Raw genomic sequence first — 26,236 nt, 5'->3', positions numbered from 1 at the left:
TCTGTCATAAGCAATCTTCCTCTAAGTGTCCCATATTCGCTGTGTGGTTGCAAGACCACTTCTTAGTTTATCAGTTTCGCCTCTTTCACGCTTGAGTTTCTCTTGCTTCTTTTTTAGGTTTCTCTCTCTTCACCTTTCCTCCCCTTTTCTTGGTTGCTCATGGTGGCTGATGTTACTCTGCTCACCTTTGTGGCAGTGATACTGAACATGACTTCATGTGTATGTCAAGGAAATTGACTTTCGCTTTTGGTCCCTATCTTTTAGCTGAGCGATCTTGGTCACCTTCGCTAACCGCTCTAGAGCTCTAGTATTGCCTTCCCTTGCTCTCACAGAGTGTGCCTGACTTAGTGCTTGTCGCCTCAGTCATTGACAGGTGAATTCTGGGTACCCCAGATGGGGGTGCCTTCAAGTAAGAGTAGACTCCCTCTGGCTACAGTTAGCTCTTGGGGCTCAGATGCTTGTGTACTTCTTAACGTTTGTGCCTTCTACATCCATCAGTAAGCATCAAGATGTAAAATGTAAATTTCCAGATATCTTCCCACTCATAAGTTTGTAGCAAAAATCACTTCTGGGGTTTTAGGCATCGTTGCATGAGCATCTCCAGTTAGATTTCAGTCCTCTTTTAGATACTCTACTTATGTTTGATTTATATTTGAAGATCCTGGTTAATACATTCTTAGAAGTAATAAAATGACCAAGGCTATCAACAAACAATCCTGTGGCTACATGGTAATTTGAATACTGTATGTTTCCAATTAATGTTTGTAAGGAAATGCCTCTTTTTGCATGATCACCCCCAAGGTTTTGGACTGATGCGGTTATTCACTCTGAGTGCACTGAGGCCTTCTGACCAGGCCTCTGTGCCAGTTCTTTGACACTTGAAAGTGTAATGGTAAAACACACAATTGGCATAACTTTACTTTCTTGTAAGTCCCTAGTGTATGGTACCAGAGGTCCCCAGGGCCTTTAAGTTAAAGTGTCCCTCCAGGGCTGCAGCACTGATTGTGCTACCCTGGATGTGAAAACATGAAACATGTCTTCACATCCATTTCAATATCTTTGAAAGTTGTGTTTGTGACATCTACCATTCATGGCATTACTTTGAGTAGCTGCGTGAATCTTCAGCTCACTTAATTTCCCTGCTTTGCACATGGTCTACCTTCAAATGTGTTGTGCTTTCTTGGATAGTAGTTGTGGTCTCATTTCCTTTGTTTGTTTTAGTAAAACATTGTAGTTGTGTTTTCCATTCGAGCCAGCGCTGCAGATACTTTTATTTTTTGGAGAAACACACAGACAGATCCCCAAGGCCACTGCCCTTGCTTCCAGGAAGTTTGTCTTTTCTCTTCATTGCACAACCATTTGCCCCTTACAACCAGGTCCTGGAGATGAGCTCCCCAGCCCTCCATAGGCACATCAGTTGTCCTCATGTAGTGTTGTGACTTGGTGGGAAATGTCAACCCCATAAAGATGTCTTTTTTCATCCACCAATTTATTGCCATTAACATTTCCGGGGTTACCTTGATGACTTAGTCGAAATATCCAGTTTCCAGCTTCCTCTGTCTATTTGTTCATGCAGCGATCTCGTTTATTTCTGCAGTTGTCTCAACAACAGTTTGGAATCAATGAAATGCAAGATACAATTATTCCCAGGAATAATTTGTACTGTCTGACTGAAATTGACTTTTTTCTTAAGAGGGTAGAGGCTAGTCTTTTTATCTTGGAAACACTGTCCTTTGTGGGATAAACCCTGCAAACGTTTGTGTTCACAATGAACCCGACAAATTTAATAAACTTGCTTGGATTAAGGCAAGATTTTCATTTGTTTAGTGAGAGCTAAGTTCTCGAACGTTTGAAGACAGTTTCTCGTAGTGCATGCCATGGCCTGGAATGAAGCGGTTTTTTTTGTTCTCTAAATATGGGAATATTTGATACTCTCTTCTTCTCAGATACGTCGCTACGGGCGCCATACATTTGGTAAATTTTTTAGGGGCAGACTTTAACCCGAAAAGAAGAATTGGTAATGACGTCCGGCCGCCTCGAGTCTAAGATACCTCCTGTGTTTGACATGGATGAGGACCTAGAAATAAGCATCTTGCAGTTCTTATGATGCTGCATGATCCCCTGGTTTTATTAGTTGCAGAATACTCTGCAGCATAACCATCGTGAATGATTGCTTTTTAAGGTATTTGTTGAGCTGTCTCAGATCTGATACTTGTCTCTACTTCACATTCTTTTTCTGTCGTCGTAGGAAGTTGGTATAGAGGCCTTTGTTTCTGGGGTCCTATGGAATTTCTTTGATTGCTCCATTGAGCATAACAGAGTTGATTTCTTCTTAACGGACAACTATGCTGATGTACCCTCCTGAGAGGTGGATTCTGAGGAGGCTTTTGTGTACATTCTAGGGTGTGACACGGTCTTAAAATGTCCAACATCCATTGATACGAAAAAATTTCTCTCTAATTGTTGTAAAAGCTGTAAATCGTGTCTCTTACAATCATGGGAGCAGCCTGTATAGAGGCAACACGAATCAGTGTTGTCACTGTTTTCTGGAGGACTTGTATCCTCATTCTGTACCTACCGATTTTCTTCTGTTAGGCTGTCTGGAGTAAGCTGCAGCTTGTGGTATTCTATATTGCTGCAGAGGCTGCTATTGATATACCTGTTGGGCTTGAACATAAGGTTGATAACTGTTGGATTGAAAACCTCCCGTGTATTGACTTCTACCTCTGGCACCATTAAATGTCTGAATCTGGTATTTTAGTACTCCTAATGATCTTGCAGTCTCTGTATCAGCTTTAGTGAATTGGAGTGCATCATCTGTTTTCAAAAAAAGGCTTCTCCATTATAAGACGTATCCAGTATCTTTGAGTGCACCTATGGGTGAAAAGAGAATGCCTTCAGCCAGCTAAGACTGCTGCTCCAGCCATTTGTCTGAAGCCATTCAAAGATACACCCATTGGTGTGTCAATCATTTCAGAGGTTGTTCGTTCTCCTTCCTGAAAAATGGAGTTCGAGGCATGTGGGCTGCTGAATTCATATCTGTGCATAGATCACCGCCTAGTGTTGGGTCCGGATGATTGCACATTGTTGTCCTGGAAGAGTCTTCGAAGTATCACAAGATAGGTGGCTCCTCCCCCGGACTACAGTGCGCATGGGCATCCTCTCCATCCTCAGATTGGTTTTTTTCCGCCATTGGGTTCGGATGTACTTTTCTTTACTGAAGTTCGGAAACTTTCTATAGGCCAAAAGGCCTTCGGGGTCGTCGGTATTGTTTCGATCGGTGCCGAGTTCTTGTTCCAGTTTTCTTGAGCAGGACGTCGAAGAGAGCCGCGTGACCTTTTCGACACCGGAGGCCTGATCGTCGATGGAACTGAGCCCGTTCAAACGATGCCTCCTCTGTAACTCGAAGTACCCGCACATCGATGTACACCCGGTGTGCAACAAGTGCTTATCACCGGAGCACGATGGGAACAACTGTCTAGCTTGTGATCGATTCAGGTCGAAGAAGACGCTTAGACTCCGACGCGCAGCGAGGCAAACAATGTCGAAGCCAGCGCCTGACCCGGTGAATATCTTCGACGAAGACGCCGATGAGGTCGTCGACACAGAGGATCCAGAACAGCAGTCGGATCCCGGTTCGGAGCATGACTCCAACTATTATGAAGAAGACGAAGACCACGTTGAATATGAAATAGTCGTCTAGGTAAGGGACGACGTATCCCCCATCGGAGCCGTTGATGACGACTCAAGCGATGAAACAAGCCCAACAGTGGGTACGGGGCCCGAAACAGACACTCAAAGACTTTCAAAGGCTCAGGTCGAGGCATCGCCAGAAGGCCTTAGCCGAGATCATGACGAACATTCTTTAGCCCCGCGTCAAGGCCCGGCTAAGAAAACATCACAAGAGCCATCGGTTCCACTACTCAAAACGAAACCGAAAGCCATCGAGTCAATAACAAAACTGAAAGTGCTGAAAACAGTCTTCGGGTCGAAAAGCTCGAAGCCATCGGAGTCGACGAAGAAAACCGGTGTGGACGACCCTGCGGGGTCAAAAGTAAAGAGTGTCGAACCGAAGATCAGTGCGCTGAAGTCCGCCATTAAAACCAAGCACGTCAAACCGAAAATGTCGACGTCGATGGACAGCGACACAAACAAGGGACTCTAGTCTCGGAAGGGTCTCGATCCGAAGCATCAGGTCGACAGACCACAGCTTGTCAAAGGCCTCGAGTCGAGAGTCAAAAGCGCCTCGAAGGACCACGTCGAGTCGAGGCAGAAAAGCACACCTCCGACGCCACAAGCACCGAAGTCGGCGCAGGCACAAAAACTTATTGGCCAAAAGGCAAAGTCGGTCGGGCCTACCTCGGCGCCGAAGAAGGTCAGTCTGTCTAAAGACACTATGCCACCGATAAAAATCGGACTACCACCGACTGCACGCCCAAGGCGTTCGATCCAAAACCTGGGGTCGAAACCCCCAAACAGGTGTCATTGGGAAAAAGGAGTCATCCTCTAGAAGAGGACGTTATGTACCAAGAGCCCTCATATGATGACCAGTCGAAGTTACATATCGACTCAGAATCTGGTAGACTTACTATTTATCAGAGGAAAATCAGGTCGGAAAATACTTTGGAATCATACTAAATTCCACTCAAAAAGAAAAGAGATTCTGCAACATCACCTGTCCTTTTTGAAACTGTGAGGTACCATGGCCTAGACACTTCGGCATATTCACCCACACCCACTACTGAGGATATGGGGTATGATGATGATGATGATGAACAATATAATTACCCTGCGGACACTGATCAGGATGACCAAACTCAAGCTTGGACAGACCCTGCTGACCAGGGGGAATCACAGACTATTCCTGATACTCCCTCTTATCCTGTGAAAACTTCACCAACGGAAGATACAGCTGCGTTCAACGCTTTAATTGAGAGGGCAGCACTAAATCATGATGTGGACATGCATGCTGACCCAGTTGAAGAGGACTTCCTGTTTGACACTTTCTCCACTTCAGAGAAATCTGTTAAACTTTGCCAATGCTAAAGGGTGTCCATAAACACGAAGGGGACATTTTCAAGGAAACCACTAGAGCAAGGGTTATTAACCCCAGAATTGAAAGGAAATACAGACCGGCGCCTGTGGACCCTACATATATTAAGGGACAGCTGCCGTTAGACTCTTTGGTGGTCTCAAATGCTCGTAACCGCGCCAACTCACAAACTACGGGTGATGCTCCTCCTCCAGACAAAGAATCTTAAGTACTAGAAGCTTCTGGGAAAAGGGTAGCTGCTCACGGTGGATACCGTGGCAACAGCAGCAAAGGCAGAGGACGAGGGAATAACACCAAATCCTCCGCCAATACTAAACAGTGACGCCTTGTCACTGCCCCCGGACCATGTAACACCGGTCGGGGGGCGATTACAACAGTTCCTGCCAGAGCATTACCACAAACAGGTGGGTGAGACAGCTTATTCAGTACGGCTATTGTCTAGAGCTAACCTCCACTCCACCCAACATACCCCCAAGACACCGTCCTATGTCAGCAGAGCACATAGCCTTATTGCAGCAAGAAGTCATCAGCATGCTGCAAAAAGGGGCCATAGAACTCGTCCCTATAAAGGAACAAGGTACAGGGGGTATACTCGCTGTACTACTTAAGCCCCAAAAAGGACGGGTCTCTCGGACCAATACTGGACCTCAGTCCCCTAAACCAATACATCTTGTCAGAACATTTTCACATGCTCACTCTACAACAGGTTCTGCCATTGCTCACTCAGGGAAACTTCCTCGCAGCACTAGACCTAAAAGACGCGTACTTCCACATACCAATACATCCTGCACACAGTAAGTATCTCCGGTTTACCATACAAAATTGGCACTACCAGTTCAAGGTACTACCTTTCGGGGTGACAACAGCCCCCAGGGTGTTTACCAAGTGCCTAGCGACGGTAGCAGCGCACCTGAGGAGAACCCATGTCCACGTCTACCCCTATCTGGACGACTGGCTCATCCAGGCAAAGTCAGTCCAGCAATGTGCCAGCCACATGTCGCGCACTATTCACCTCCTGCACAGCTCGGATTCTCATTAAACTACGCAAAGTCTCATCTCCAACCCGCTCACGTACAACAGTACCTAGGAGCGACGATAGACACTCTGGTAGCAAAGCAACAGCCAAACTCCGCAAGAATCAACAGTATTCAGCTTCTCATTCAGAAATTCAGACCCCAACACTCGCTCCCAGCACAGGTGTTTATGCAGTTGATAGGCATGATGGCCTCCTGCATCATCATAGTCCCTCACACGAGGCTACACATGCGTCCACTTCAAGAATGCTTAGCACGGCAGTGGAACCAGGCTCAAGGAAAATTAAAAGACCTAGTGTTGGTGACCGGTCGTGCATACCACTCTCTGCATTGGTGGAACCCACAAAACCTTTGCAGGGGACGACCGTTCCAAGAGCCTGTACCACAAATAGTGCTGACGACGGACGCATCTCTCCTGGGCTGGAGAGCGCATGTCCTCCATTACACAGTGCAGGGACTATGGACGACACAGCAAAGGAAGATGCACATCAACCTGCTGTAACTGATGGCAATCTTCATAGCAATGAAGGCGTTCAAGGTACATCTGTGCAACAAAGTCGTGTTGATCCGAACGGACAACATGACTGCCATGTAGTACATACAGAAGCAGGGAGGGACACACTCTCCACTGTTGTCACATCTAGCACAAAGCATTTGGAAGTGGGCCATTCAGAGGAACATATTCCTCATGGCGGAACACCTCCCAGGCAGGGACAACCAGATAGCGGATCTGCTAAGCAGACACAGCCACCAGATGCACGAGTGGGAGATACATCCCTCGATGCTACAACTGTACTTCCAGCGGTGGGGTCACCCAGAGATAGACCTGTTTGCCACAAGGGAAAACGCAAAATGCCAAAGCTTCGCCGCCAGGTTTCCACATCCGCAGTCTCAGGGCAATGCGATATGGATCAACTGGTCAGGCAGGTTTGCGTACGCTTTTCCCCCAGCCCCGCTCATACCACTAGTGGCACGCAAACTGGGACAACACTCCATGACACTCATCCTAGTTGCTTCAACGTGGGCGAGGCAACCGTGGTACACCACGTTCCTAGAACTTTCTGTGATGCCTCATCAAAGGCTGCGATTAACACCCAGTCTTTTAACGCAGAGCCATGGAGACATTCAGCACCCAGATCCGCAACAGTTGAACCTTGCGATCTGGCTCCTGAAGTCATAGTTTGGTTACCTAAACTTGCCTCCTGAATGTATGAACATCATCAAGGAGGCAAGAAGACCTACAACCAGAGCTTTCTATGCGGCGAAGTGGAAACGATTTGTCATCTATTGTACCAATAATGACATAAATCCGCTAGATGCATCTACTCAAAACATCATATGTTACCTGTTACATTTACATAGATGCAATCTAGCCTATAGCTCCATATGTATACACTTAGCTGCGGTGGCAGCTTATCTTCAGAACAGGCAACACCTTTCACTCTTCAGAGTACCTGCTATTAAAGCTTTTATGAAGGGACTCAAACGAGTGATTCCTCCAAGACACCCACCCTCACCTGTCTGGAGCCTGAACGTGGTTCTAACCAGACTGATGGGACCACCTTTTGAACCTCTACACTCGTGTGAGATACAGTTCCTAACGTGGAAGGTGGCTTTCTTAGTGGCGATTAAATCACTTCGAAGGGTTAGTGAGCTACAAGCCCTAACTATTCAGGAGCCATTCATACAAATTCATGCAAATAGGGTAGTACTGCGTACGAACCCTAAATTTATGCCAAAGGTGGTATCCCAGTTTCACATCAATCAAACTATCGAACTGCCAGTGTTCTTCCCAAATCCAGATTCAGTGGCAGAAAGAGCTCTACATACCCTGGACGTTAAAAGAGCTCTCCTGTACTATATAGACAGGACAAAACCTTTCAGAAATACTAAACAACTGTTTGTTGCCTTCTCACCACATCACAAAGGCAACCCTTTTTCAAAATCAGGTATAGCCAGATGGATTGTTAAGTGCATACAAATTTATTATCAGAAAGCAAAACGCACATTAACAGTTTCCCCAAGAGCGCATTCCACACACAAGTTAGGGGCATCCATGGCTTTCCTAGGTTACATTCCTCTAGAAGACATATGTGTAGCAGCCACATGGACTACCATACACACATTTACCAAACACTACTGCGTAGATGTACACCCCAAACAGCAAGCAGCTGTAGGACAGGTTGTACTCGGGACTCTTTTTCAGGCTGCTGCAGCTGGCACGGGCAACCACCGCTTGGGGGGAGACTGCTATACATTCTATGCACAGATATGAATTCAGCAGCCCACATGCTCAAACGGAATATGCTACTTACCAGTATGCATCTGTTCTTGGCATGTAGGGCTGCTGACATTCATATCTCCCTCCCTCCTCCCCGGTGCCTGTCGCAGCTGTAGCACTCAGAATTATTCTTAGCATGGACATCACTTACTGTATCATACTCCATCCCTGCCACAATGGCGAAAAACAATCTGAGGATGGAGAGGATGCCCATGCGCACTGTAGTCCGGGGAAGGAGCCACCTATCTCGTGATACTTCGAAGACTCTTCCAGGACAACAATGTGCAATCATCCGGACCCAACACTAGGCGGCGATCTATGCACAGATATGAATGTCAGCAGCCCTACATGCCAAGAACAGATGCATACTGGTAAGTAGCATATTCCCTTCGCTTTCTGCTTTTTATCTTCAGGTTGGTACTCGATAAACTGTGTTAAGTCTGACCACATTTGTCGATCATATGTGCCAAGTATTGCTAATGTTTAGGTTGTTCTTATGGTCATAGCACTAATAGCTGAAAAATGTTTCCCTATGTTGTCCAACGTCCTACCCTCTTTATCAGGAGTAACTGAGCATGGCGTGCTAGGATTTTTAGATCTATGTTGCAACGCCAGCATCACTATTGAATCCAGCTTCGAATGCCCGGTTGGAGAGTTGTCAGGGGCCTTCTATTTTTTGTCTGGTCTGGAAATTACTGCTGCCACGGTAGTTGAGTATTTCATGACCTTAAGAACCTCTGCCCAGACACAATCAACTATGGGTCACTGCTTTTCTTGCTGTTTTTTTTTAAATTGTAAAGGAAGAGGTCAGTTTGTTGTACAGTTTACTGGCAGGTCAAATCATTTAACAGCCCTTTCTAAGAGAGCATGGAAATCTCCTATGTCATACAGTTGTGACCTGGCTGCGGGAGGCTTTGGAGGAGCTGATATTTGTGCAACATAATTGTCCCATTCACTCCCCTTATTTATAGCCTGATTCAGAGGTATTTCACCTTCCTCTGGTTCATCATCACCGTGATCCACATATTTGTCTTGAATGGTAATTAAATCTAGCTGTCTTGGTTGGAGATTAACTCTTTGCTGTGTAGCAGGGCTTTTTAGGTCTCGGCCTGCGTAGGCTGCGCTTGCGCAGTCTCGCTGGCGAGATTTTATGTTTCTAGAGTATGGGGCTTAAACCCGCCCCTCTTCTCCATTGGCTGGCCTCCTAAATGATGGCCAGCCATTGGAGAAGATCCATTTAAGCCCCGTCTTTTTTGGATTCGGGGGGTGTTTTTTTTAGGTTCTTTCTCTCCTCTTCCCATTGGCTGGAATTTTACATTCCGGCTAATGGGAAGAGGATAGAAAGAAAAACACGCCCCCCAGTCGGAAAATGACGGGCGTTTCTCCGGGCCATTTCTGCATGACCTCGGAGAAAGATGGTGGTGTTCGTGGCGTCATCCCCCTCCACCATGGTACCCCGTACACTGCACCCTCATACACCTACTGCTCCTCTACAGCGAGTTGTGCCCCCCCCCCCCTCCCAGTCACCCTACTCCCGCGGGGCTGACGGTGTGTGGAGTTATGCCCCCCTCACCCCGTCCCTTTCAGTCGCAGTTTGTCTGTGTTTCCCGGCCGTGCCGCGCCCCTGCCTTGGCCGTTGAAGGGGCGCCTACCAGAGGCAGTTGGTAGGGGGGCTCTTCGGAGCTCAGCTCCTCCTCTGGCCCGAGCCCTTCACAGGAGGAAGTTAGACCCTTCCACACAAGAGCTACGAACACGAGAGAAGGCAGGAATCGGGGACACTCCCAGCCCCCCGGGGCCGCTGACAGACCCTCACGGAGGGGAGGGGATCCCGCAGAGAGCGTCCCACGGAGGCCCCCCACCCCCCGGCTGCCAGGGCGACAACGGCGGCGCGAGGGCAGAGACACACGCTCCCCACCAACGGCAAACAGGCCCTGGGAGAGGCACACTGACACCCCCCCTCCCGAGCACGGAACAAGCAGCCCGCCCCACGGGAGGCATTACACTCTTCACCCCCCCCCCCCCCCCCGCACGTCTCGTGCAACCCCACTCACAGGGGGACAGTACACACTTTTCCCCCGCAGCTCGATCCAACTGCCTCTCACATACATCACAACACGAAAGGCCTGTGAACCAGGGGGCAGTACACACTTCCCCTCGCCGAAGTCACAACACGTAATGCCCCACACGGGGAGCTTGCACTAACAGCCCCTAACTTAAACAAGCACTCCTTCTGTTGGGGGGGGCAGCATCTCTCCACAGAAAATGACAGACATTCCTTCATGGAGATTGAGAGTGGGCACTGTCGTGGGGGGCTCTGCTCCTCACAGACACACCGCCTGCCTCTGTGACACAGACACCGCCTCTGTCAGAGACACACACTGACAGACACGGAGCTCCTCGCGGCCAAGACAGCTAACAGGGCTTCAGTGAGGGGCACCCGGCCTGTGAAGGGCACCGTACTGCCCCCTCCAGGAGAGCTCCCACCCAGGACCCCCAGTGCCCCTGACTGAGGCAGGTCCCTGGAGCTGTGGGACGCCTGCGGCCCCCACCTCGAGGCAAACAGACAACGCTTCAAAGAGAACCAGTGCAGCCCCTTTCCCCCTTGAGGGCACTGTCAGACTAAGGACAGCTGCGTGGCAACACAAACACCCTGGGGGGGACAAACGCAGTCCCCGCCAAGAAAATGAAAACAATTCTTCAGAAAGCACTGAAAGCTGCGAGGGAGACGAGACGCAAGTCCCCCAGTGTGTGTGTTACTTTTTTAATTTCACAACAAACACACATATAATGATTTTTTAATACTTTGAGCGTAATAATACTACTGCTACTACGCGACTCTTCCACGTGTCAATTATATGCTACTAGCTAAGTAGATGTGCACTCTTTATCGGTTGGACTATTGTGAACACTTCGCCAGCACACTGACTTGAGACCTGTAAGCACTAGAAGAAGTGCTGCGGCAGTCCAAAAAGTCTGTTTTTCGTGTCCATTGTTTTAGCCTTTGTCCTCTTTTCATGATTTCGCCACAACATTGCAGACCTGCGTTCGGTGATTGGCTGTTTCTGGCGACGGAAGACTAGTGGTACCGGAAAGGGCGGAACGACCGAGCAACCCCCCCCCCCCCATCCCCCCCCCCCCCCCCCCCCCCCCCGCCTGCGGAGAGAATGGAGGAGCCTGACCCGGCTAATCGAGGTATACGGGAGTTGGAGGGTGTGCCGTTGTGCTGCAGAAGAGGCCCAGAGAGATGGGCGCGTTGGTGCTCAGGGAAGGACGAGGGCACCTTCGAATAGGCGGTTTGCTTTCCTGCGTGAGGCAGTGAAAGGAATTCACGGGCTGTCTTTTCCTATTAGTGCGGCAGACTCCGTAACCTGACACAAAGCATTGTGTTCGAGCCCACTTCCACGGTACCTCCCATTGTTAACACCTAGAATTCAGCCCCCAACCCCACACCGCATCCAGTTAACGGCGAAGACCTGGTCCTTGGGTTTGTCATCACAGTGCGGTGTGTTTAATTCAGAAGAAATTGAGCCTGCCATTGTCTAGTCTTATACTGCTTGCAAATGGGGTCCTATGCTCGGGAATTAGAGGACTTGGTGAGGTGTGAGTGTGTGTGTGTGTGTGTATGTGTATATATATATATATATATATATATATATATATATATATATATATGCAGACACAGAAACCCGGTACACGCTAGTACCCGCTCACGAGTGGGTCGTCTCTGGGGTCCCGGAAACCCAAATATCTCTCACCACGTTCTCCTCTTTCAAAGTACGTAGACGACACACCAGGAGTTTGCTGTGATGTGGAAGTTTATTGGCAGCAAAAGAAAGCAAACAACGCGTTTCACCTCACGGCTTGTTCACGTTTGCCGAGGTTTCAAAAACAAAGTCCTTTTACATTGTTTAACCCTCATCATAGAGGTAGGACTACTCCAAGCTCACCATTCGTGCACAGTGTGGGGGACATATTGGAACGAGAATTAGCAACCTTTAGATCCAATGTTATTCACAATGTTAACCAAAATAATTCTTTTAGTATAACAACACAAAGTATGGAGAAAATAAAAGTGATTTAAATTCTCTAAATTACTTCTTTACGACATGTGATTTAGTTGGAATTGCATGTTTACGAATGACTGAAATACCGCCCAAGTGGGCATAGTCTGATAATTGTACATATATACATATATATTGTTTTGTAGAAGACGCTCCTGCCAGCAACCCTTTGCCTTCAGTAGGGGTGGCTCGAGCCGGCGGAGCAGCCGGAAATAATATAAACACAAGAACGGCGTTCCTCACGAGCACTCGGGCAAATAGGCGTACAGATCACAATCCACAGATTAGTCCAAACAAGGGAGATTTATTCCATCATAAATCTTTACTTGACGCGTTTCGCACTCCACAGAGTGCTTGATCACACAAATTGCGTCTCTCTGAATACATCTTTTATGTTTACAAAGTGTATAGCCAGAAAACATGGAAAACGGACATTGGTAATGGGACATTCAGACATAATAGGTTACTCAGTCGCCATATTGTAGCGGTGTCGTATTCACCTAGTGTTGCACGTTATGTCAAGATACACTTATTAGTTATGTATTAAAAACATGACATTCCAACATATTGATTCACATGTAATTATACTGTCGCGTAATCATTAATGCCCTTCGTGAGCTCTATTTAACTAAATACACTTATGTGACATAGATATGGTCCGTCATCATGAATATATCTAATGCTTCAATTAATGAGGTACTTAGTCTGTACATATAACCCAGAGTTCAAGTGTTATGGTAATACCAAAAGACAATAATATATTCTGCAAAACGGGGAAAGGGAGAGTCGTGGCGTAATAGTGTCACGTGTCTAAGCTCCACCCCTGGACGTCATTGCCCGGTCGTCAAGGAGACCCTACACAGTAAAGTAAACACTGACAAACGCGTGGCCCGGTGAATAACCAAAATAATATAATTATTATTATAATTTAAACACCACCAGATATGAGATGCTTTGCCTTTAGCTTCATATCTCTGTGTCACATGGCCGTTTCGCATGTTCCGGTTTTTATTATCAAAAGTCCACTATTTAGGATTGTATTGGTAAAAGATGTGCGATCAAGAAACTTAACTGTAACTGAATTCTTGCTCACCATTTGTAAGAGTGCATATATTACAACACTCAAGATTATTATTTTGGTTAGATATATAGATATATATATAAATATATATATAGATATATTCATTCATTCATTCATTCCGGGGCCTGGTGTTTTTTACTTTTATTAGTGTAAGATTAAACGTGCCAGAATGTGGCAGTAAGGGTTGGAGTACTTCCCATACTTTTAATGTACAATAGAGGTTGCTGCAACCTGCTTAGCACAAAGGGACTGGTGTTGCGATCCGGAAGAATAACGAGACAGCAGAGTCCAGGGGAGGGATAGGCTTTCCCTCACTTGGGGTCTGCCGTCTAGTCATTGATCCAATCTCCAGTCGGCATCAACGAACAATAACTGAGGCGCTCTCATGGAATCCTCAGAGCGCAGTGTTCGCTGAGGAACCAAGAACAAAAAGGGGAAAAGGGAGGGTGTGGCTCTGTGTGTGTGTGGGGGGCTCGTGTGTATGTGTGTGTGTGTGTGTGTGTGTGTGTGTGTGTGTGTGCGCGCGCGCGGGGGGGCTCGTGTGTGTGTTGGGGGGCTCTGTGTCTGCTAATACTCTACTACTCTCTAATGCTCACCTATTGCCATTGTAAATGACAATACCATTTATTTATGTTTTTAAAAAAACAAAAAATGAAAAAATTGCCATTTGCAATGCCAATAGCTTTAACTTTAACTAAGACTAGATCATTGCATTGTAAATGCTTGTTACTTTGGCCAGTAGCCTAGGAGAACATAATCCTAACATAACAGAACATGTGTAATTGTAAAGCACACATTTACCCAGAAGAGTATCACGCACTGAATAACAGATGTTTATTGTTAGTCCACTCAATGGTAGCCTTTCATCCTTCAGAGGTCGATAAAATGACTGAGTGGACCCCTGGGATTAGAACCTGTGGTCATGAGTCCGAACACATGCCCATACAATGGATTCATTGGTTCACTAAGCCACAATACTCCGCTAATGGATAATCAGCGGTGAAGTCTACTGTGTGGTGCAGTGGAGTTCAAAGGTGGACAGGTGGTAAAGATGAAACCTTACTTGGTAAGGTTTGATCTTGTCTGATTTCATCATTCAAAATAGCCATAAACACGCCGTCTGTAGTGCTTACTTTGATAGGGCAAACAAAAGTATGAATGTCATTGGAGGGGCAGTCAACGGAACGGTCATCGATGATGGCTCTGACGGATCAGTGGTTGACAACAACTGAACAGCCTTCATTGATTTCGCAAATGGAGCTGTGGTCAATATTTTCGTCAACAACGAAGATTTTGCCAATTAATAGCTCGATGAGGAAGTAGACTTTGAGGCGGTACTTGTCATCTAAGTCATAGCTGTCTACGGTATAGTTGAAATTCTCGACAATCGTCTTGCCATCGACGCATGACTTTTGTGAGGAGGACCGGAGGTATATTTTTTTAAATATCAGCAGAAGTTAAGGCAGATTGAAAAGGAGTAGAGGGTTCTGACCTTGTTTTCTTTAATTTGGATAAGCCCTGAGGATTTTAATGGCTCGCCTTGGGCTGGCCTGGACTCATGTCAACCCTTCTTTTTTCATTTGACTTTTTATTTAGTGGCTCCTCACCTAATCTAACTCGTATTATTAAGACTTGAGGTCTTTTTGGTTGGAGTTAGTGAGCCCCTTCTCCAGATACTTGAGTTTCTGTGGTCGTTTTTCTTTTCAAGCCACAAAAGGAGTCGCGCCTCTCTGTCCTTGAGTGTCGTAGCAGACCTGGTTCTGCAGTATTTGCAGTCCTTAGCCTAGGCCCCACTGACCAGTAACGTTTCCTGAAATCAGAGACCTATGATATGCATAGAGGAAGCTCTGCTCCCCTTCCTTTAGTATATGCTCCCACCCCAGCCCTCAAGAATGCCAGCAGTACACATTTCCGGTTTGGGGGTTTCGGTCCTCATCTCTCTTAGCCTGTCCAGGTCTGGTTTTTTCAGAATAGAATTCCCAAACCTCAAATTTATCTACCATATGCAGGCATACACACACCCCGAAACGCACACGCAAGTATCACATGCTGTCAGGCATTGCACAAAATCCATGCAGCGCAAAAGTCAGTTAAGTGCACAGCCTTGGAACTTCATGCCTGGGTCAGGTTGCACTGCTCTATGACACAGGGGAAAAAGTCAGTTTAATACTACTGATCATTATGGAATACAGAAGGAGCCACCTCCATGCTTGTGTCGTTTAATGCCTGGGAAGGACATCACGAGGAAAGAACTCTGGTCGCCTTTCCTGGTACAATCAAACTGCATTGCCATGAGGCAGACCTAGGTCATGGAGCACAACCATGCTCCTAGTCTTCCCATTGCCAAAATTCATTACAAGGGGCCAGAGATCCATGCAGCTGCAAAGCTCAGGGCAAGGATGCACTTCTGTCACCATGTAGGGGACTAGTCCATACAAACAGGCATTCTCCGTGTCACTTGCCCTGCAACCTGCTGATACTTCCTGATGCTGTGCAACATATGGCTAGGAAGCTTTCTTGATATTTTTCCCCAGACCTAATGATGTCTTCTGTCATTTTAAATTGGAGTGGAAGTGTTCTACAAGATGAGAACGACAAAGAGGTAAAACATAAGAGCAGAATAAAGATAGATTCATAGAGACTGAGTTACTGTTATTTCTTAGGCTCTTTGCCGCTGATCCCTCAGCCATCAGACAGAAGAAGAGCTGGTGACAGTGTTTGTATCCACATGGATATAGGGTGTGCCAATTAGCACATGTGTGTATGACACAGAGACGTAAAGCTCTAAAAAAAAAAAAACACATACAAATAGTGTTTGTAGCATTTGCACTTGTAAAACACATGCTCGGGCACTCCTGCCTTCTAGTGTTGGGAGTGGACATTACAAGTAGTTTTTCTTCGATGAGGTTTGTGTTCTCAAGATATCTTGTGACACCTCCCTGACCTCAGAATGCACGAGGACAAAGACTCATATCAGATTGATTTTATTGTACCATCTGGCCCAGCCGTTCATTGCGAGCTTCTGGATGATCAAGCCACAGCCAGAAAGCTTTTGACCCCAGGAATCAGATTTTTCTACGAAGGGCATCTGAGAAATCATCCTCAACCTAGCTGCTTCAACTTAGCCCAGTTTGAGCTCAGAGGCCATCTATTATATGGCAAAGAGCCCTTCGCAAAGAGCCATTCAGTCAGCTTTTAGTGAAAATCTGCTGCGGGTGGGCAACAAACTGCCAAGCTAGACACTTCAACAAGTACATGAATGGAAGATGAGGCTGCACATACTTCAGCACTACTTCCAGAAATGGTGGAACATCTACAATCAATCTGTCCGCCATGGTAGAAAACGCAAAATACCCAAGCTTCCCCTCCAGGTATCCCCCCAGCCACATTCCATGGACAGTGCAATGTGGTGGGGCTGGTCATGCATATTTATTTAGTTTTCCTCCACTGCCTCTGCTTCCTTATGTATTTAGGAAACTCTGGGACATGTCTGACACTCCATTCTTGTGACACCAAGATGAACAAGACAGCCTTTTTTTCCGTTCCTCATGAAATGTCAGTCCATCCACACAAGAAGCTTCCAATCAAGGCATTTCTTCTAACACATCATCAGAGACTGCGGAGGCATCCGAACATAAGGAAGTAAACCTTCCGATTTCGCACCTGAGGTCATAGAGATCGGATATCTTGAACTGCCTGAGTAGTGTGTGCTAATCTTGAGGCATGCAAGCCTACTACGGAATCATGGTACGCAACAAAGTAGAATCACTAAGTGCATTACTGTTGCCTTTGCTAAACCTCACTTGGGAAACCCCATTTTAAAATTCTGGTATGGGAAGATGCATAGTTTAATATATACATGTCTGTTATTCAATGGCAAAACTACTTTTGTACACTGCTGAGAGAACGTTCTACGAGAAAGGAAGGAGCTACAATGGGTTTCTTACGGAATATACCACTGACTGACATATATTAACCCTGCACTTGGTCAACACCACATGCTTTTACTAAACATTACTGTGTGGTTATTCCGGCCAAACAAGAGGCCCAGGCAGGCCAAACTACTCTGTACTTTAATCCACACATCTGTCTGCCTCATATGCTCGCTAGCCACCGCTTTAGCGGCGTGCACTGCTTTGTAGTCTATGCAGAACACGTGCTCTACTGCAGCACATGCTACAAACTGAAAATGTTGCTTGCCCTGCAACTATTGGTTTGTGTCTTGTAGTGCTGTAGATTAACATGTGCCCTCCTGCCTTGCCGGAATTGAGCAGATGCCTCCGAATATAATTTTCCTTTGCACAATTTACCTGTGTACTTTTACGCTCACCCATTGGGGGTGGGGGAGCAATCTCAGGTGTTGTCTTTGTTGTGGTGCATTGTAGGGTTCAGGGAAGAGTTGCAACATAACTCAAAATTAAAAAACTTCTTAAAAGAAAAGCAGCTTGCATCATGCGTGTCCTACGCTAGATGGCAGATCTGTGGAGAATAGGAATCTACAGTGCTGCATCCTACAAACTGATATCTAAACTGCAAGTAGAACCAATAGTAAGACACAGTAATGTTATTTCATCATCTGTAACTTGACAAAACATTCATGTTCTCCCTTGTTATGTACATTTTGTTGCATTGCTTTAACATTCTGTTTTCTATAGTCTTTGGCACTAGATTTCCTTTTTTTTTTTTTACAACCAGCTACTGTACATAAAGATGTTCTTTTCTATTCTGTGTATCACTGTAGATGGATATTCTCCTTTTTCTCACCAGTCTTTGCACTACATTCACATTCCTGTCTATTTTTCACAGTCTATGGCAGAATATTTAGTCTTGCTTTTTCTCTCAGTATGTGGCAGTTGGGAGTGGACTACTTTGATCATTGTCCAGAGTTGGGACGTGTGTATCTGGAGTTGCACATTGAGCGAATCCCCCTGAACACTGAGAAGAAAGCACTGAAGGTGCTGAGGATCTGCGAACAGAGACAGATGACTGATCAAGGTAATTCTCCCCTACTGTTTTGTTAAAGTAAGATAATTGAAGTTTGAATTGCAACCACCATGCTGGGAACTGTGATATAAAGCTAACCAGTTTTGCTCTGCCCCCCTCAGTGCGAAGTATCTGTAAGATAATGGCCATGAGAGCAGTCCGCAATAATCGCTTGGGTTCCGCCCTGTCCTGGAGTATTCGAGCAAAGGATGCAGCCTTCGCAACTCTGATATCCGACAGGTAAAGGCATTCGCACCTTTCTAGTCTTCTGTAGGTGCACCTCATTTTTAGGCACCTTATTATCACATAGGAAAGGATACTCACTCGTAAGCATTCATGGACATTGCAGGTGCCCCTATTATAGTCCTCATCTCCTCACATCCATCCTAATATTAGACTGAATGAAATGGTGGTATCAAACGTGTAAGGACTCGTGCACACATTTAACCTTATATCGGACAGGAAAAGGCCTGTTTTTAGCGACAGCAGGTCAGGTGGTGTGTTTTAATGACAATATAATTGTAGGTCCCTTCATACTACTCATGATTTATTTGGCATTGTATTTGCTACTGCTGTCATGTCTTAACAAAGGTACTGTATCTGTTGGCCATCCTGTAAGTGCACCACTTCTTTTCACTGCGTTCTGCTGTTGATCAGGAGTAGTGTGAATGAATTATTTGTCAATGGTTGGTCAGTAGAATCCTGGCAAGTTTCTAAAACTACTTGAATCACAATAAGTTTTATTTGGTCTATGGGGGACTGGTGAGTTATCTAAGGAAATCAAATGCTAGAAAATAGATAAAAGTGCTGCAGTGATTTCAATCTGGGAAAGATTATTGCTTGCCATGATCTAACTGATGTTGGCAAAGTATTTCACCACAGGTTTAAATCAACAGGATACCAATCCTCAGTCAGTCACATTTTTCGATTATCCTGGGGGATTGTTTTGCTATTAAAGGAAGGAACATGGTTCTGTGTAAAACAAAATGCAGCAAAGGGGATATGTGCTTAGCTACCTCCAGTATTTCCAAATAAATTTGGCTTCTTTGAACAAATGAACTCCTTGATTGTCCTTCAGTTCATAGCTTTTGTCTAATATTAGATTTTTTATTTACTGACACAAAAGTCCTTACTGAGGCAGGCGACGCCAATGTCCACTTGCAATATAAATTCAATAAATAAAAAACATTTACACTATTACAATGTTAATTTAAAGGTGACAGATGTGTGCAACATTTAGACATTCTACTCGTCACTAGTACAAAGTTGCACATGCACAGAATGTTTAAAAGCACGTTAGTGATCAGAAATCTTTCAGTGCTGACATTGGCTAAAGTCATCATCTTTCCCACCCTGTCCTCACATATGTGTCCTGGTACAAAAGCAGCCCACAAGTCTGAGCTGATGAATGTCGCCAGCAGGGATTGCTGTGGGGGAAATCTGCTCCCAGCACCACCATTTCAGCCACCTCTTCACAGACTAAGCAAAGGTTTCTAAACATCCTGCATGTTTCAATCCATTCCAGATGCCGTCTAGGTCCATCAAGTCCCTCAATGGTTTTGTACCTGAAGCGTCGTAACAGCTTCAGATACTCCCAAACCTAAGAATCAGTTGAAAGAAAATGCAAGGCCATCTTGGACATGGTGGGATCCCAGCCCCTGTCCTCATACATAGGGTTTCCAGCTAAGGCCTCACTTGAAAGAGTTCCTTTTCCCTGTTAGGTTCTGGTTAAGCTTGTTCTAGCAAACGCAAAGAGATGATGGACGGAGTGCTGAGACACTCCTCCCCCAGTCACAGATCTGGGTTGAATCCATCTTTGTTCTTTAGCTCACGTTGCCACCTCAGTTCAGACCCAGCCATATGAAAATCAGTCTTGACTCTGTGCCTCATGGGAATAGTCCAGCCCGAACTGCCAAGCCAGGTCTTCCCTGATATGAAGCAAGCATCCTGGGACCGGTTTCGGGGTTATCACCCCTCAGGCTAGATTGAGTCTAGTGGCAAAGGGAGCAAGGGAACCACGCCTGGGCATACCCTCTCAACTTAGGGCAAACAAAGCAAAGACAAAGAGATGATAGACTGAGTGCTTAAACTTTTTAGACACTTGCACCCAGTCACAGATCAAGGTTAAATCGATCATCCTTTAGCTCACTTCGCTTGTTCTAGACCAGAGGCCCTGGCTATGCAGAAACTACAACACATCAAACAAGCAGATTTAAACTCCCTCTGATCTCTGTTCAATTGCTGGGTAAATTCATTTAAATATGAAACAGTGGAATCAGCCTGCTCTACTAAGAAACTTGTACTGCAATATGACTCTGAAACATATTTCTTTCAGCCCAGCCAGTCAACATATGAAACTGTTGCCTAGCCCTTTTGAGCTAATCTGAGTAACCGCACTGTACAAACATTTACATGTCTTGATGAATCCTCCATCTTGCATATTAAATTGAGTTATTATTTCTCTGAGACTAACTTTCAGGTGCATAATCCTAATCTGGGGCTTTGTGGGAAGTAATGCTAGATTACACTAGCCTACACTGTTGCATAATGTGTTACTCTTAAATGGTCAGTCTAACTTGTAATGTTGACAGTGTATTTTTCTTCAATTACATACGTATGTGGATATACTCAGATATGGCAATGAATTGATAAAATATAAAAATATCGGTGTTCTAGTTCATTCCATGGAGTTGTTAATCATTGAATTGCCTTCCAAACAATGCTCCTCCTTCTGTTACATATACTACCCTTACCGCCATAACTGAACCTTGTTCTTTCCCATAATGTAATACGTAGCGCCCCCATCACCATTGTCATTCTTGCCACCAACATGCCTTCATCCATGACTACTATAACATCACTTGATACTCCTGAGACTTCACTCTCTGACTCCTTTTCAGTAACCACCAACTCCACACCTGCTCTCCAGATATCTGCAGACGCTTAGCCCAAAATGCTTTAAATTTAGATTCATCTTCCCCATTTTGTCTCCACTCCTTTCCAATGGATCCTCAGTTGCATCTATTATCCTAGCAAGACAAATATACACCTTATCACTTCCAGCAACGGTCACTAGTCATGCTACCCCAATGTCAGCCTTTACTTATTTTAACATAGTCCCCCTCCTCAAAGAGTGAGGAGGTGGAATTCCATGACATGCTGGTACTTTTCTCTCTCACTCATCCCAATCCACAAATCTTGGAATTAAGATAAAGTTCTTGCAATACCCCTCGCATGTCTGCTTTACAATTACCTCATACATCCCATAATAATACACAGACCTCATCAACAGTCTGTTTTGTGACTCTTGCACCTAGCCTCTTCGACGCGGCGCAAATTCTGCCGCATGTGCAGGACGGCCCCTGGCCGTCTGACACACACTAGCACCTTGACTTCGGGCGGCCAGAGGCCATCCGACGCATCGAAGAGGTTAACAAGGTGATTGGAGCTTCCCCAGTAAGCAATACTCTGTAAATCACTAATTGATAGCAACCAAATACCCTATACTAATCAACAGTACAATTAATGTATTTACAGACTCCAACTACTTCAAGGAGCATACACCTATACTCCTACAATATGTGTGTGTGTTGAAATTTGTTTAGCGTGAACCGAACTAGAGAGCTACAGAGTCCTGAAGAGGGCAGGGCCTTTGGGGGAAAAGATAAAAGAGGAGGTAGGTCACGAAGTAGAACTATTGTGTCAAAGGTAATGTTCCTTAAAGAGGCATGTCAGATTTCCTGAATTGAAGGTTAGTTGGTACAATTCTGATGTCAGTGGGAATGTGGTTCCAAGTCCTGGGTGCATGAACAGAAAATGCCAGCCTTTTGCTTTTTCCTCCTTGCAGAGGGTTGTCTTCAGTCTGGTAATGTTCAGGTACAATTCCTGTCATCCCAGTGTTAAACTTGTTAAACTTGAGGTTAACCCACCTGCCTTTACAAACCAATATGGAATACTGCAATCCATACTGTAAATAACCTTCAGTCCTCCAGCATTGTCATAAAATCACATCCTTGAAACCTTTACCATTGTTGCCCTGGGTATCCCTTGTAACTTAAAACAGCAGTAAACCGTGTTAACATGGCTTTAGGCTTCAACAACAGTGTTAGTTTAGTAGCACATCACCTCATTTGCAACAACCAGAACTTCAGCAAATGAGGTGCAAGTGCTGAGCACTCTACTCCAGATTTCTACTACATCTTTTGTTACAATGTCCCTGGGAAGAGTTCTGCTCTTAACTGTGTTTGACTGCGCATATCATCAGCTTTCAGCAATCTTTAAGTTGCTTTTAGAGGTTTTCTGAGATTTACACCTCATTACTGACCAAGTAGGACTGATAACTGTCACCAGCTGCTACTATGGCTGATAGAGACAAAACCTTCTGTTCAAGTCGTGGTGAGACTGGGGACAAAATATGTTTTGAACTGATGATTATCATTATTGGGATAAAAAAAAACATTTATTGTCTTTATATCAGTCCTAAAGCCTATTGCTGTGGCATTTACAAGACCTTCCTTTCAAAGGTGCACAAAGAAAGGGGTTTAGATCTTAATTTGCTGTAGAAAAAAAGATTCCCCCCTCATTAAGGGGATGCCATCTCATTTGAGAAATAAAATTCCATGAAAAATTCACCACTGAGTATTTCCACTAATGTGGTGCAAAGAGGAAGCCTATCAAACTTCCTCTGCTGGAATTCACCTTTAAAGTGTCCTCAGCCATATCCGTATCTCCTTTCCAGACATCTCCCAAGTACTCAATGCCTATCAATGTTCACCCCTTGAATCCCGTGAGGGCAGCTTCGTCGCGTAGCGGATCACCCACCCACAATGGAGTTCTGCTAGTCAGTTTCCCCGTCCAGCCAAGTAATGTATTAGCCTCTCTCCAGCACTGTATCACCACTTTAGTATGTTTCAGCACCTCAGAACGTGGTTTACGGGAGTAAAAAAGAGGTTTGAAATTTCCTCCCTGCTCTGTATGCTGGCTATCAACATCTGCATACACCCAGTCATTTATGATCTCGAGCTGCTAGGACCAGTAGTGTAGCCTGACATCTGGAATTTCCAGTCCCCCGATGACCACATCATTGATGACACTTTTGACGAAAGAAATTCCTTTTCAATGTTTAACTTTCCTGCACTTGCCACTAATGTTTTCTACACAACTCCCAGTGCACATACTAGATTCATAATTGGAAGCTGATGTCCGTGACCAGGAGTAAGCATCTGACACATCTTCAGTAATGCACAGATGGATGTATTCTATATACCTGAATGTGAGGAAGAACTATACGAGGAAGAGGAATACCACCAAGAGTATGAATATCAATCTCAGACTTTTAAAAGGAGGGAGCCCATGCTTTTATTCCCAGCCTTCACCCAGTTCCTGCAGGGACCAAACCATGATGCAGGCTTCCATGGCACGCATGACTACAGTTTAACAGATCATGGAAAGTGGTAATGAGGACAAACCTAAAGTTCATACCTAAGGTGGTTTCAGAATTCCATGTTAACCAAGCTATTAACCTTCCGGCCTTTTTTTCAGCAGCCTAAGAGACAGACAGAGAGACCATTGCACACACTAGATTTCTAACGGGCAAGTATGTGTTATTTGGATTGAGCAAAATACATCAGGAAAGGAGAACAGTTATTTGTGTCCTTTGCACACGAAAATAAAGGGCTTCCGGTCGCCAAAAGAACCATCGGGAGATGGATAGTGCAAACAATCTAATATTGTCAGAAAAGCCAAAGAAGCATTCATCAAGGTAAAAGGGAGCAATATGGCTTTCTAATGCATTGTAGCTAGGCCTGGGTATAGTTCGCGGAGTCTTGCGTAGCAAAACTCAGTGAAGTTACCCAAAAACTCCGCGAACTTCAGCGAGTGGCAGAGTGCAGTGAAAACTGCAGTTTGTGCTGGTATTCCTGCCAATCGGGCAGAAAACCTACCCGAGCGGCAGCTCACGCTCGCGACCGGATTTAACACTCCGCTGCACATCGTGAAGCGGAGTTTTCTGCACTCCGCAAGCTCCGCGGAGTGCAGAAAACTCCGCGAACGGAGCGAAGTTCACCGCCCAGGCCTAATTATAGCACTAGAAGACATTTGCACAGCTGCTACATGGTCATCAGTACATACCTTCACTAAACTGCGTGGACATTCAGACCAGCAGGGAGACAGAAGTGAGACTAAGAGTACTGAAACACTTGTTTGTAAACACACTCTAAAGAACCCACCCAACACACTCTAAAGAACCCACCCAACCCACTGGAATAAAATTGCTCTGTAATCGATGCATCGCATGTAAATCCAGAAAAGATTCATACTGCAAAAAAAAAATGGTTACTTACTTGTAGGATGAGTTTTGCAGCTTTAAGAATTTTCTGGATTCGCATGTGACCCAACCACCTCCACCGTTTGAGGTTTTTTTACAAGCTCAATTCAAGGGAACACTAACACACAAATAAAGAGAGAAGGATCTGAGGATGGCGTCTGCGTTGAGGGATTTCTAGGACATACGTCTGACGTCACAAGGAGGGGTTTAAACACAAATGGTTGACGAGTAAGTAACCATAATGTTACCAGAGTTCCCAGCCTGATGGTGGGTAATGATTCAAGCATGTGAATATATGAACAATGCTAATCCTGGGGAACTGGAGTTACAGGCAAGTATCTAATGTCATGTAATTCCCAATGACAACCTTATTTCACTAGCGAAGTAGCAGATCTAGGGGCATTTGTGAAAACGTTGAAGTGTAATTCCTGCAGAGTTACTCACTTTTATAGATCTGAGAAGGATCGAGGAAATTAAGTTGGTGCCTCAATTAATGCACATATAAAATGTAAATACACTTGAATACCTGCAAACATCATCATCATCTCACTAACCACTCTCCCAGCTATCCTGTTCCATCATATTCATGTTAAAACAGCACATTCACTGAGAAACAGATTGCCTACTTTTCAAAACAGCGACCATTGTTCAATGAGTGTCTTATGCTCCTCTACATCTGTGTCCAAGTGCAAGATACTATTCCCTTTGAATGGTCAGACCCTCTCCAAATAGCAGCCGCCACTGACAGCGGCATAGGATAGTAAGGATCGGGGGTGGTTGGAAAAAATCACTTCCCTGGTACGGCTACTGCCTCTCCTCCATCCTCTTCGCTTCCTCGTGACTCCCGAAAGCACCCAAGCTCCCCTAAGCCAATCATGACGCTGCTGTTACAAGCATGACAGCAGAGCCGTGATTGGCCTTAGCGGCCTGTTTAGCCGCTCAGACAATGCCTGGGAGCTTTGGGACAGCCAAACCATCATGAGCACTTAGTGTCCATACCACTCCTCCTCCTGTGAACCGGCCCCACACTCCCCCAATCTGGCTCAGTCCAGAAAATTAAATTATTTTATTTTTACTTATTGCACTGCTCTGAGAGCAGTGGGGCGACTCCTCCGCTGGCTGCTGTGCATAACTCATTTAAAAACGACAACCCAAACCTCAGTGTGCGTGGAGCAGAAATACCAAAAATCTCTCATCTCTAAAAATTTGGCCTCCTTACTTACAAGCTTAAAAGACAGACTGGCCCAGATTATCTGACTACTGCAATACTACATTAATGCGGCCGGGTATTAACTAGCCCGCAGTGCAAAGTCTAGAATCAAAACTCGGAAGGCCACAAATTGGTGAATAAACCTGAAATAATATTGACCAAATTCCTAAAGAAACTAGATAAAGATACATTGCCAGATTCTAAGAAC

The 26,236-nt window shown here is 45.3% G+C and overlaps 1 protein-coding gene across 1 annotated transcript in view; it reads left to right on the top strand.

Moving 5' to 3' along the window:
* Positions 1-26,236, top strand: part of NUP85 (nucleoporin 85) — a 354,818-nt gene that overhangs the window by 289,216 nt on the left and 39,366 nt on the right. The window contains exons 14-15 of the mRNA XM_086930776.1: positions 18,354-18,505; positions 18,616-18,733. Of these exons, the coding sequence (XP_086786902.1) occupies positions 18,354-18,505; positions 18,616-18,733 (270 nt within the window). The remainder of the gene's footprint in view (positions 1-18,353; positions 18,506-18,615; positions 18,734-26,236) is intronic.

This window comes from Lissotriton vulgaris, chromosome 7, assembly GCF_964263255.1.
Source record: "Lissotriton vulgaris chromosome 7, aLisVul1.2, whole genome shotgun sequence".
In the NCBI taxonomy this organism is placed as follows: Eukaryota; Metazoa; Chordata; class Amphibia; order Caudata; family Salamandridae; genus Lissotriton; species Lissotriton vulgaris.
This window is presented reverse-complemented; position numbering and strand designations above follow the sequence as displayed.